The sequence below is a fragment of the Brachionichthys hirsutus genome, chromosome 3, assembly GCF_040956055.1.
Source record: "Brachionichthys hirsutus isolate HB-005 chromosome 3, CSIRO-AGI_Bhir_v1, whole genome shotgun sequence".
Lineage (NCBI taxonomy): Eukaryota > Metazoa > Chordata > Actinopteri > Lophiiformes > Brachionichthyidae > Brachionichthys > Brachionichthys hirsutus.
In genome coordinates this window covers 5,582,714-5,595,481 of record NC_090899.1, presented here as the reverse complement: position 1 = coordinate 5,595,481, position 12,768 = coordinate 5,582,714, and the positions used below count along the sequence as shown (strand labels likewise).

General features: G+C 47.0%; 2 protein-coding genes across 3 annotated transcripts; both read right to left on the bottom strand.

Annotated features, from left to right (window-relative positions):
• Positions 1-1,598: 1,598 nt before the first annotated feature.
• LOC137910925 (dual specificity protein kinase CLK2-like) lies at positions 1,599-6,893 on the bottom strand. Of its 2 annotated transcripts, XM_068755349.1 has the most exons (12): positions 6,847-6,893; positions 6,525-6,607; positions 5,974-6,064; positions 5,824-5,890; positions 5,625-5,741; positions 5,381-5,547; positions 4,166-4,260; positions 3,167-3,296; positions 3,002-3,084; positions 2,832-2,911; positions 2,665-2,755; positions 1,599-2,572 (listed from the first exon to the last, which is right to left on the bottom strand). In XM_068755349.1, exons 2-12 carry the CDS (start codon positions 6,588-6,590, stop codon positions 2,390-2,392), a joined length of 1,170 nt encoding a protein of 389 aa, XP_068611450.1. In that variant the 5' UTR covers positions 6,591-6,607; positions 6,847-6,893; the 3' UTR covers positions 1,599-2,389. The 2 variants fall into 2 exon arrangements, with proteins under 2 accessions (XP_068611450.1, XP_068611458.1); XM_068755357.1 differs by lacking the exon at positions 6,847-6,893 and having other exon boundaries at positions 6,519-6,590.
• Positions 6,894-7,473: 580 nt separating this feature from the next.
• Positions 7,474-12,573, bottom strand: LOC137914516 (meiotic recombination protein REC8 homolog). Its single transcript, XM_068758059.1, has 17 exons — positions 12,518-12,573; positions 11,389-11,457; positions 11,165-11,307; positions 11,014-11,089; positions 10,803-10,923; positions 10,650-10,722; positions 10,403-10,470; positions 10,218-10,296; positions 9,994-10,120; positions 9,748-9,913; positions 9,463-9,655; positions 8,979-9,148; positions 8,839-8,881; positions 8,556-8,640; positions 8,409-8,486; positions 7,842-7,951; positions 7,474-7,574 (listed from the first exon to the last, which is right to left on the bottom strand). Exons 1-17 carry the CDS (start codon positions 12,571-12,573, stop codon positions 7,474-7,476), a joined length of 1,758 nt encoding a protein of 585 aa, XP_068614160.1.
• Between the last annotated feature and the right edge of the window lie 195 nt (positions 12,574-12,768).

The window sequence follows — 12,768 nt, the reverse complement described above, 5'->3', positions numbered from 1 at the left end:
TCATATTTAACCATGCAGAATTCTAACTTGGTTTATTATTGCCATACAGACCATTTCCTCACCTGAGCAAGCAGCTACAGTTGCCCAAAGGTTCACAGCAGTAACGGCGTCCAACAATCCACCAAAACTTTAGAAAGAATCAGAGAAAACATCATCAGAACAACGGAAGACTCCACAAGATGCTGCTCCTTGACACCCAACAATAAAATGACTGTATTCTGTTTTGTGCTTCAGCTCCACTCGCTTCCGTCTCTGACCCCCACAGCTCTCCGGTGCAGATTACACTTTAAAGGACTTAATGAGGGGAATCTCGTTAGCTGTGGCTGGGAATCCACCCGATGACGCGTGTCTGTGGTGAACAATGAGGTACTTCAGCTGACGTCAGCGTTGGTGCTCTTCAAATACTGTAATATTTGCTTTTCATCTATTGCTGAATGGCCCATATTTCTCTCAAGGTGTACCATCTTCTGTTTTTAGAATGGAGCTCAGGTGAGAGAGAGGAAATGAATCAAGAAGACAATGGGATGAAGCTTCTGCCAAGAGATGCCAGAATCCAGAGAGGAAAATGTGTCCTTGGACCAAATCTCTATTAGAAGTCTGAAAGTGATTCTTTCTGCTGCTCAGACCGCTTCAGTTTCAGACAGGTGAGGAACTTAAATCCTTTAACGAGATCACCGGGAGAAGCCCCGCCCCCCTGGAGCTTATGTTCACACAGATCTGGGGTCAGTCTCCTCGACCGAGCCGCCATTCCTACCTGAAGGCCAGAGGTTATCCTCAGCAGGTGCAGGTCAGACTCGGGGGAAAGGGAGAAACAGAGGGGGGTCGCATTATCACACAAAATATATATTAATATTTTAAATTATTTAGCAGAACGGTGGCACTGTGGTTAGCACTGTTGCCTCACAGCAAGAAGGTTGCAGGTTCAAATCCAAATTGCGGCTTTTCTGTCTGCGTGGGTTCTCTCAGGGTTCTCCGGCTTCCTCCCACCAAAAAACATGCAACTTAGAAAAATGAGAATTAATTCTCAATTGACTTACCTGGTTAAATAAAATAAAAAATATAACCAAGATTAAATACTGTAAATAATAATCACACTAAATCTGATCTTTGATAACCAGTGCATGTGAACCAGATCTTTCATGCAAAGCTACCAAAGAGAGCGGCCTAAAGGTTTCTGATGCAGATCAGCATCAAACGCATGAAGGTACATCTAATCTCGATTCACGGCATGAATGACTTTTAATTTTTGAATGATTTAACGAATGTATACTTATAAATACCTTCGTCATTGACCATACAAGCGAACACAGCTTCCCACACACAGAGCCAGTTCAGAAATACGGTTTCATCCAGTCGAACACATGCTGGCGACAAGTCTGCCAAGGCTGAAGGCGAAAACTGGCAAGAACACGCACTCCTTCAGCCTTGTGACTGTTTCCTATGCTGAGTGAAACTCAATCAAGATGCCAGGGGACGTCAGCGTGTGTGTGTGTGTGTGTGTGTGTGTGTGTGTGTGTGTGACAGAGAGAGTGGTGGACATGGCCAGACTGGCTGATGAGCTGAGAGGCTGCAGGAACAGAAGGACTAAAAAGTCATTCATTACAGGATTTATTACAGAAACAAAAAAGTTACAAAGGGACTGTGATACGGTGGCTGAGAGAGATCAATCCACTGCAGCTTAGATCAAACGCGTGAAAAGGCAAGATAGGAATTAAATCATCAATGCTCATCAAACTGATGAAGCCGCTCCATTGGTTTAGTAAAACATCTGCAGTGTTTTGAGCTGTTAACCCCCAAAAAGAAAGCACAAGATTAGAATAGACTATAAATCGCCGTATTATTGAGACTATTGCCTCCATGTCACTGAGCTTGTGCATATTTTGGATCGTTTCCTCCCATCCATGCATGTTTATCTCAGCAGCTAATCGTTTAATCCAAGCTGCTGCGTTTTGCTGATCGTTCCACTCATTTCCGTTTGATGCCAATAATCTATTCTATCAGCATTTGATTGTGATGCAACAACAAACAACATCATAAAAATATCACGTCTGCTTCATATCCGATGAAGATAAATGGAGTAGAAGTGAGGAAACAATATATCTGATACTGTGAATGTGTTATTTTCACTTACACCAAATACTATAAACGTTCTAGCAGGACTCTCGGCACGATTATCACCGATAAATGATGACATCACAATGGGATCTTGATCACAAGAGCTAGCGTTTCCTGTTGGGCAGTTTATGTCAGACATTTACACAAATTAATTACATTCCAAACCCTCCTTTTAATGAGTCGCTTCTCCTTGAAATGTAAAGTAAAGTGAAAACAGTTTGGCAGTAAAACCGGTGTGGTCCTCGTGGGGTCAAGTACCGGTAGATATTCAGGGTCATCTGCTCGCGTCCCAGCTGTTCCTCCATTCCCGAGCCCTTCCACGATGGCTGAGGGGCAGGAAGAAGGGGTCGCCCAGGGCAGATGAGAGAGGGATGCGTTTTGAGGGCTCATACTCCAGCATCCTCTCCAAGAGATTAAAAAACTGGTGATGCTCCGTCCCCTGTGATAATAAATACTTCTGAAAACACACGGATTAAAAGAAAGACACGCCGCGTGAGGACATTGGTGTTCTCGGTTCACAAAGTGACGTTGGCGCCTGCCTCCGCTCACCCTTAACGGTCTGCATTTGGCTTTCACATAGCGGCCGGCCTTGGAGCACTCGTTCCAGTCGAGACGCCCACGGTGGAAATACTTCTGTTTTCTGTTGATAAAAGTAAAAAACAAAAAATAAAGTCAGAGAAAACATGTTGTGTGTGTGTGTGTGTGGATCTGCTTACCTGCTTCTTTGGATCATCCTCGGAGGAATTGCTCCCTGAATTCTCTCCATCATCGCGAGATGCTCCTTGTTATCATGAGTCTAGACGCAAATGGAGATTCACGAGTGAAAACCTCATTTAAGCAGATCTCAAGTCGCTTTAATGGCCGCTGCTGTGTGAACACGCGTGACCTGGTACAGTGTGAAGCCTTCGTAGTACTCAAACAGGATGCAGCCGACGCTCCACGCGTCACACGAGTGACTCCAGCCCAGCTCTGGGAGAACGGAGAAGAAAGACGCAGGCTTCAGCAGGACCGACACGTCCTCTACGTCCCGGACTACGTCCACATCGCTCACCCAGTACGACCTCTGGAGCTCGGTAGTGACGCGTGGAGATGACAGCAGAGTGGTGTTCGTGGTCAAAGGTGGCGCTGCCAAAGTCGACCAGCCGCACTGTGGTGTCGTTGACTCGCCTCTCGGTGCATTTCTAACAGGAAACACACAGGGAGCGGCCTCGGTGATATTTCAACAGATGTATTTGTTGAGGAACAAGAACACGGACATGAGAAGCGTAACGGGTTGTAAGCAAGCCTTTAGCTGCTTGGAGAAAAAGCAAAGTGTTGGTGATAAAACTAGAAAGTAGCCGGAACTAAAAAACGACCCTGAGAACCGACACCTTGGTTATTATCAGCAAAAAATAACTCGAGTACATATTATTGACATGAGATTAAAAAATGCTTCACTGTTGTAAAGATCCTGTTTGAAGTGAACTTCTGAAGCGTTGCACGTTGGGTTTGGCCTCCTTGGATTCCCCCCCTACTAGTTTTTGAACTAAGCTAAGCTTTTTATTGCCTCAAATGGAAACTCTGTCTAACTCTAAGTAGGTTTCATTAGCGAGTCCGCAAAGCAGAATGTGGTGCACATCATAATTTAGCCAATCCAAATAAACCTGAATAAATGAATGTCACTTCCTGTAAAAGCCATTTTAGAACATTTTTTTTAAAGCCATAGATCAGTGTTTTCATAGCTAATCAAATACGTGAGAGTGAACAGTGAATATTACTGGTAGCAGTGACAGTTAAGACTATAATAAAAAAATATCCAGATTGTAAAAAAAAAAAGCTATATTATAAACACAATTGAAAGAAAAAATATATATTTGAGAAACCACACAGAGCCGACTGCCTCCCTGGGTAAATCTAGGTGCCCGAGGGGAACTTGCAGGTGGATCGCTGGTTCTGCCCAGAAAGAATTTGCATTCAAATGAGCTGGTTCCCTGCCGACGTTAATGCCGGCCTATTTAACATCCTGATAGTCTTTCGGGGCCTGGCCAACACACCTGCAGTGGTTTCTAACCTTCTCGGCATTATACATGAGGGAGTAGTCCGAGTTGACAAAAAGGATATTCTCAGGCTTCAAGTCGGTGTGAGTCAGGTTGTTATCATGGAGAACTGCAGAGGAGACAGGGAGGGGGGGGGGGGGGGGGTGGGGAGGGAAGGAGGCGGTGTAGCAGATCAAGATTTAGCAGCAGACAGCTTTTGCCCTGTCTGGCTAAATGTTCAGATTTGAAAATAAACATCAATAGATACGAAGATAACAATTTAATGTGAGAAACAGATGATGTCACTTTATGTAAAATGTGCGCAGACTTTGTTAAATGTTGTAACAGGCATCCATAAAACAGCCGACTCAAGATTTTATTTTAAACTGATTGAAAATAAATAACTCATTATTATTATTATTCGCCCCCCCCCCCACCTCCCATCACTCCCCAGCGAACACTGTGGCGCTCCGTCACCATCCACGACCTCCAGTGGGAAATGAGCGTCGCTCCATCCTCACCTCTTCCATCACCGTGCAGCACGCTGTCGTAGCTAAGGTCACTGCAGAATATCATCTGCTCTGCTAGGAAGGTGATTAGCTGCAGCCTGCCAACCCTCCAGGGCCCCGTATGCCTTCAGGGTCCTTATGCATGCAGGACATATTAGAACTCCTTTTTTAGCGCCTCCCACTGGTTAAAGGCGATGGTCCTTTGGCTCATCGGCTGCAGACGGCCTCATCAGCGACACCGACTCCCCTCTGATGGAGACGACATGTTTCACTAACGTAAAGTCGCCATGTTGCCCCGCCTCTGCATGTTGTACACATTCCACGCTCAGATCCTTTATGCCTTCCTCTGCAAATGTTCTCCACATTTCATTGTATAGTTCTATTACTTTGAAAACAGGCATTTTAAAACTTTGGTTGGACTTAAAATTTGCTGCTTTTTTTTTTCCTGTTGCCAAAATTTGCCTGAATTTTTTAAAAAAACTACAACGATACTATTTCAAACCATTATTTAATAAATCATAATAAATAACAACATACGTTAAAAAAACAAAACGAATACTAAAATCAACATACCGGTATTTAGATTTTTTTTCCCCTCAAACCAATTGCTAGAGAAATCCATAATGGGAATAATCACGTCACAGATTTATATTATATTGACTTGGCCTTTAACGTGAAATGAGAATCTAAATTAGGAATATTTGTAGAGGACAAAGTTAATGAGATGCGTGGTGGACTCACAGCTGACAGCGTGGCAGATCTGGTGGGCCATGTGTCGGATCTGGCTCACGGGATACGGCAGGAAGCAGTTTGCTTTCAGGAAGTCAAACGTGCTGAGAGACAGAAGCTCGAAGGAGATGCAGACGTGTCCGCAGTAGTTAAACCAGCCCAGCATCTGCACACAGTGCCTGGTAGGACAAGTGACGGAGCTTTAAAGGCATAAGATGGGAAAACAGCGGCGTGGTGGTCATGGTGAACTGCTCACCGTTTGCTGTGTGGATCGCTCTCCCGAATCTTCTCGAGCACGTCGATTTCCAGTCTGGCTGCTTCCCGGTATTTGTCCAAATTTTTAATGATCTTCAGAGCGATTTGACTTTCTGCCCTGTGGCAAAGCATCGGGATTAAGGGGAGTAAAATGCGTTACGCGTTAGTGCATCCATCATCGAGAGAAGAAGCCGTTTTACCTGTAGTGGTCCGAACATTGCACCACCTTCCCAAACGTTCCCTCGCCTAAAGTATCCACTATCTCATCTGGAAAGAAAGTGAAGGACAACATTTTAGGCAATGCGTCTTCATAGGATAACATTTTGGTTGTCGGATAAACCGGTACCCACATCGATCTTCGAGGACGTCCCCGTTTTTGTAGATCAAGTGGCCGTTCTCCGCATCCCTCTTGTTGTTGCCTGGAGGGTCATCGCTGCTCCGCTGGAAGCAAGGACAAGGAAGTTCATGACATCTACATCCTCTGGTTCCCAAAGGTCAAAGGTAACCACCCTGATTTAACCCCTGAATGTGATGTATTTGCACTTTGATGCAGATACAAATTAAATGACACACACAAAAAAAAAAAGCAAACAAGCCTCGAAAGATTAAGGTCAATTGTGACGCCCTGAGTCCGTCCTTAAAGGAGACTAACAAATGTCAAATGACTTCAGGTCTCTTCTGGTAGCGCTGCGACTCTATTTCCATCCGCATTCTGAGACTGTTATTAATATGAGAAGCCCAGCGAGGGCTGAGGAGACGTCCACCTAAGAGACACGTCCTGGAACAAGACAAGCAAGTGACACATAAAGACAGTCGGTGTGTGTGATCGAAGACGAAACAGCCACACAGAACAGACGAGTCCGTGTTTGACATTAAATGTGATGCAGGACGGGACACTCACAGGGAGGCAGAGGCAGATGCAGTCCAGGAAACCCTTGTACAGAGACAGCAGCTCTGTCTTTCCCATCAGAAAGAAGTGCAGAGCTGGAGTGGAAAAGAGAAGAGGACGGAGGGACAGTGACAAGGTAGAAGAAAAATCAGACCAGAAGAGTCAAAGAGACAAGAGGACAGGACAGGACGGGACAATAGAATATTAAAGCAATGGCACAGAAGAAAGCAGAGAGCGGCGTTGTAACTACGAAGACATAGCCTGCAGCGTCGCCAGCGGAAACCAGAAGCGACTGGCCGGTCCAGCCACAAAGACGGACGGAAGACAAAAATACCTGAAGAAAAGACAACCAGGAAGCAGAAGACAAAAAGTCAAAGTGACAGACCGAAATGAGAAGCAGGAAGAGGACGGCGCGACGAGTGAGCTGAGACAAACGCTAATAATAAACTGTGGTCCTGACCCCCCCTGAGAAAATCTGAAGAGGAGAATCAAGATGTGGCCAAGAGGAGCAATGGAAAGGAGATCCAGTTTCACTCTCCTTACTTCCCCTCCTTCCTGCACCTCCTTCAGTCCTGTGATGCGTGTTGTCACACCTGCCCTGCAGATACCTTCCAATATAAAGGGCATGCTTTCTGTACACAAATAACTGACACAGCTTTTATGAGGCTTTTATTTTGTAGTTCAAAAGGACACACCGCTGGAACATTTTATTGCGACATAATGCCTTTAAAAATTAACAAATAGAGTACAACAATATCAGAAAGTTGATTAATTGAAATCTCAGAAAATGTATAAAACTTTGGGGTTTGGATATTTACTGAATAAATGGTAAGATATGTTTAAAAGTCAAACAGGTCAAAAAGACAAGAACAAGAAGTATAAATAGGAACATTTCCATCATCCTGCTGTTGGCGAACGTGGTCAGAAGCACCCCGACCATCCCTGAACGGTGCTTTGTGCATCACAGAGCCAGAAGCTCCTCGTACTCGGGTCCAGCAAAAATAAAAATGGCCCCGTAAGGCTCCTCCTGTTCCGCACGCAACTTCCTGGAGGACAGATTCTCTGCAGATGAGACACAATATTCAGTTCTGGTGACCAAAATCAGCCGAACACAAAAGGCTCAAGAAATTAAAAAAATAAACATTGGAGCACATTAGCTGTTTACTTGAGCTAAACATGGTGAATTATCTATAGTTTAAATAAGTGTTTCATGTATGAGCCTCCAGTAAACTCATAACTCAGACCTCATATTGATCCGAGAGCTTCCAGTGTTGATCCTCCTACATCAACATCATTTCAACTTGAGTAATGTGACGGCATAAAACTCACCCAAGAGCTTATAGAAAATGCTGCTCACAGTTCTGCGGTCGACGTCCGGCGGCAGGAGAGAGTCGAAAAGCACAGATTCACCTTTTTGCTCAGGCAACTCCAGCCGCAACCTGCACGACACACAAGTCACAATCAATAGTGTTCTTATCTCCCAACGCAACACAGAGACAGGGGGAAAGAGCCTTTTCTGTTTCCACCAGTCAAATAAGAGAACTGGATGAAATAAACTGGGTCTCGGCAGCCCCCTGGTGGCGGGCTGCAGTACAGATCATAAATCCTGCCCTGTCCTTTAAGGACATGAGCCAAAAATATTAAATCAAGATGGTTTCAGTCATCTCAGGTTGTTTGTATCGTGCTGATGAATGTTAAAGTGTTCATTTTCCTAAAGATTGGCAGCAGAGCTCGGGTTGCTCTGGGGTCAGGCGGGGGTCGTGAAAACCCCCACCACCCAATCACAGAGCCTTGTGGCTCCAAATGTAATCGCCAGTGGAGGTGTGATATTCTGGTTTCTTGTCTGTCAGGTGGAATAAAAGTGAATAATGATGATGATGCGTTCGATATCGTTACCCAGGAGACACTGCAGCAGCTCTCTCCAAGACCTCTGGGATGTCCCGCAGTGAAGATACAGACCTCGAGACAGGGGACCTGCTGATAAGACACACACGTCAGAATTAACGCACTCGCAGACTTCACAGATCGCTGTTTGATGCCGACCTGTCGGTCTCGGGTGTGAACATGAGGGAGATTTCCCGGGATGGCTCCCTTTGGCTGGAGCCCTCCGGGGGCAGCGAGCTTCGGTCTGCACAAACAACACACACAACGGGGGGCGTCAGTTTGCGTCCACTCCCCGAACGCTCGTCTGAAACCTTAACCAGAGGAGACGCATGGCTAACCTTGACCTTCGACCTCATATCGGGGGGGGGGGGGGGGTAGACGCCCCCAAACGAGATGTTTAAATCCACAGTTATTGCGGTGCAGCTTTTTGATTTTTGTTTACCTGAAATTTGAAACATCTCCAGTCCGGCCAAATCTCTGGGAACCTGCATTCACAGACGGACACATTTGTCCCTGCATGAAAAGGCCTCCCACAAGACGTCTCTCCTGCTCGGCATCAACAAACTAAAAGACGTTCCTCACCTCTTCTGGGAGGAGCTCACGCCGCTCCTCTTCTCTTTCGGCCACCTCGACCCTTTCCTTCTCGGAGTCGGTGGACTCCGGTCCTCTTTCCCCCAGCCGGAGATCCGAGCCTGAGGCAGAAGTCACGGTCGCAGCCCGTCTCCATAGATCCCCCACCTCCTCGGGCAGTGCTGCGGGGGGAAGAGTGAGACGAGAGGCGTGCTTTTTGAAAAGCTTATTTGAGGGACAGCTTAGAAGAAGCTGCAGACAAAGGTAAAGGTGACACAGCAAAAAGGTTTTGGGAGATCTGGATTATTCACAAAAGTGCAGTTGGATTGTTGTTCCAGTTTAACAGAATAAATGTTAGCATCCTAGCAGGCCAAGCTAACCCTAACTTATCACCTGTTATACGACCTATTAACGAATCACAATGGGAAGCTCTGAGATGAGGATTCTACAGAGTCCTCGCCTGAAGGAGGATTCGGGTGAATGTGTCTCTACTGACGGGTGCAGGGCGTGTTGAGGAGCTCGGCGGCGGGGATCCTCCGGTGAGAGGGGGGCAGCGGGAAGATCGGATCCCTCGTCTCAATCTTAGGGTTGTCAATCTGCTGCTGCAGCACCTCCTGGGGGATCTGCGTCACCGGGTCGAAGAAGATCAACTGCCTCTTCCTCCTCTTCACCCGTGGATCAGGCGCACCCTGCAAACGGGAAGGATCTGGCTCTCTGTAGAACTGCTCAATAAAACATTCAGAATTCATTCTTCACGCGTAACACGTTTATAAACGGCGACCTCTGGCACCTCCAGCTCTGGAGCGGCTCCTCTGTGTTTGGCCGCGGCCGGCGGTAGGGCGGGGAGGGGCACGGAGACGGGGGTCAGCTGGTCCCTCGGGGACAGGCCCGGCTCGTCCTGCGGCAGCAGCATGGCGTCCTCGCTGGAGAGCGTGGTGGGCTGTAATCTGAGGCAGAAGCCCGGTCAGGAGAGCTGCAGGAAATCGGAGTGGCTTCACGATGTCACACGGACCGCGCGGGAGCTTACTCAATAGTGGATCCTGTCAGCTCCTTCATTCGCTCTCTCTCAAGCTCCCCCTCTGGTCCTCCTCTCTCCACCTCCCACTCGCCCTCGCCCTCGCCGGGTATCCCTTCATCCCTCTGCACGTCCAAGTCTCCTGACGGGACAAGAGTAACAAACTCAATTCCTTTTCACCTCACCCCCACCCTCACTCCACCCGTTCCTTTGCGAGAGAAAACAAGATGCTTCACCTTCTGGAAAGTTGTCCGTTTGGGCCAAGAGCAAGTCAAGAGTCTCTGGAAGCTGAGTGGCGAGCTCCTCACCCTCAAACTGACAGAGGAAGGAACGGAGGGCGACGCACGGAAGTGAGAGCGAGCGGGGGAAACACGGTACGACAAACCTGTGCGTGTGCGTGTGTGTGTGTTTGGGGGTGAACCTCGGCTGCAGGGATGGTGAGGGGCTCCGCCTCCCTCATGGTGATCTCCTCCGGCGATGCCGTCGTGTCTGAGGGGGGGGGGGAAACGGCAAAGCAGTGAAATCTGCTGGAGAACCCCACATCCCTCCATTTGGCAAGGAGGATGCGGAAGTTTCTCAAACAATCACGGTGCTTGGTTTTCACTCTTTAGTCATTTCAAATGTCACGTCGACCGTTCTGCTTCTCCATCCTTTGCCCGTTTACCTACCGCTTCGGGGCGCAGCAGCAGGACTGGTCCACTCCACCGGCTCAGGAGACGCGTCCCCCAAGTCGTCACCCCTCTGAGACGCAGGACAGACACAAGTTGTCTAAACCGACACTGACAGGTGTCTGTTGAGTGTTGCCGTTTCTATTTGGGCACCTGCATCAGCGAGCTGGGACTGGGCATTGGATCGTCCAGGGACATCACTCCGAATAAAGGGTCCGGAGCTCCCTCCGTCTCCTCCAGGAGGGAAAGGGCGTCGGGGAAAACCAGAGCTTGCCTGAGAGAAACCAGGAGACGAAGCAGCAACGATCAGGAGTTCTTCTGTGGCTGCAGACAAAGGCGTCCCCTGCCGAGCGGCTGTCCTCACCTGCTGTGGTCATCCATGTCTATTCTCTGGGACGTCCTTTGCTTCATCAGTTGGACCAGGACAGCTTGAAGCTCCTCTGAAAAGCCGCAAGGTCAACGTCGGTGCATTTTCTGTTTTATCAGCATGCTTTGCTGTAACAAGAACACCTCACCGAGCAGAATAGCACACTGTCGGTGGAAGACGATGACGACGCCATACTGGAGCTGGGAGGACAGGTAGAGGGAGAAGCGAGGTCGGGGAAGACCGGGCTGAGGAGGCGGGACCTGCTCCAGCACGTAGGTCATGATGTCATCGCTGCGAGGGTATAAGTTCTGTGATACCCGGACGCCGTTGGGCCTTTATGGCTGTGTGATGCCGACTTACAGAACTTCTTACCAGGTGTTTTCGATGCTGACTTTCAGGAAGTCCTGGCGGCGAACTCTGATGCCTTTCGTAGCCACCAGCCTACGGCGGGAATGCAGCACGATTTGTTCAGGGATCAAAGGTCATGTGCAAAACCAGGAAGAACTACTGGTTGAGACGAACCTCTGGTGCAGCCGGACCTCCATCAGATCGTCACTGAACACGTCCCTTATTGTTCACCCTTATCTTACTGCACTGCATTTAAATTATTGTTAACGTGAATTTTAGTGTGTGCTACTTCATCAGAAGAGTTCAGTTCAGTGGTAAAAGCGATTGTTTTATTTAAACTTAAACTGAGCAAAATCACAGCCTAATCCTGAAATGAACATAATCTTGTAGGCGGAAACACTCAGAAATGTATTTTAAATGTCACAACCTGATAATAGTTTTATAATTTGTAATTATTACAATCATAATTTAAACCTGTCAACACGGTAGTGTATTCATTTGAAAGTTAATTATAAAGATAATAAAATAAAAAATAGGTTAGACCCATCTCGGAGCCCCCCCCCCCCCCCCCCCTCCACAGTCAGAAGCCTCTAATGTCGGTCTCGTCTTTGACCCCATGTTGTCCTCCTTTGTCTTTAAACATTGGACATGTTTTGTCTGCGTCCTGCTTGTTGTCAGAAGAGTGTTTTTACTCGGACGCACCTGCAGCCTCCAGGTGCGCCTTTGCGTTTACATTTACTGGACACGTTCCGATCATCTGCGCAGTTCACATGATGAAGAAGAAGGAATCTAATTTTGAGAAGCGGGCTTTATTTATCTATTTTTTTGTCCGGCCTCCTGATTTAAAGCAGAGTGTATCATCTATGTATATTTGAGACTCCGACATGATTATTTTTGACATTTTTTCCCGTAAAACTTGATGTACACAACCAGACACACTTTCCATGCTAAAAAAAAGTATAGATTTAGGGTTTTCAATGAATATTGAGCAGCGCAGCAGCTGCGGTTTTAAGTTACTGACTTAAAAAAAAATTCATTTTTCCTAATTATTTTATTGTAAATCTATAAAAAAAAAAAAACCTTCATCCATCGTTATGACAATAACGCAATAAAAAGTCCCTTAAATAAATTAAAAGACGTTTTTTTTACTCACCAGATCGTAGAAAAACATCCAGAATGACGTTTTAAAACTGGAGGATAGTAAAACATTTCGTCAAATCTTCCCGGAGAACCAGAAATGATCTGCTGAGGAGAGGGAACGTTCTGCCGTGATGGTCGGTGACGCTGCGTGTTGATAGTTTCAGACAAACCGATTGGTCGGCCTCGGTAACAACCGCAACACGTGTCCGGTTACTTGCAGTGCATTAAACACACACACACACACACACACACACACACACACAA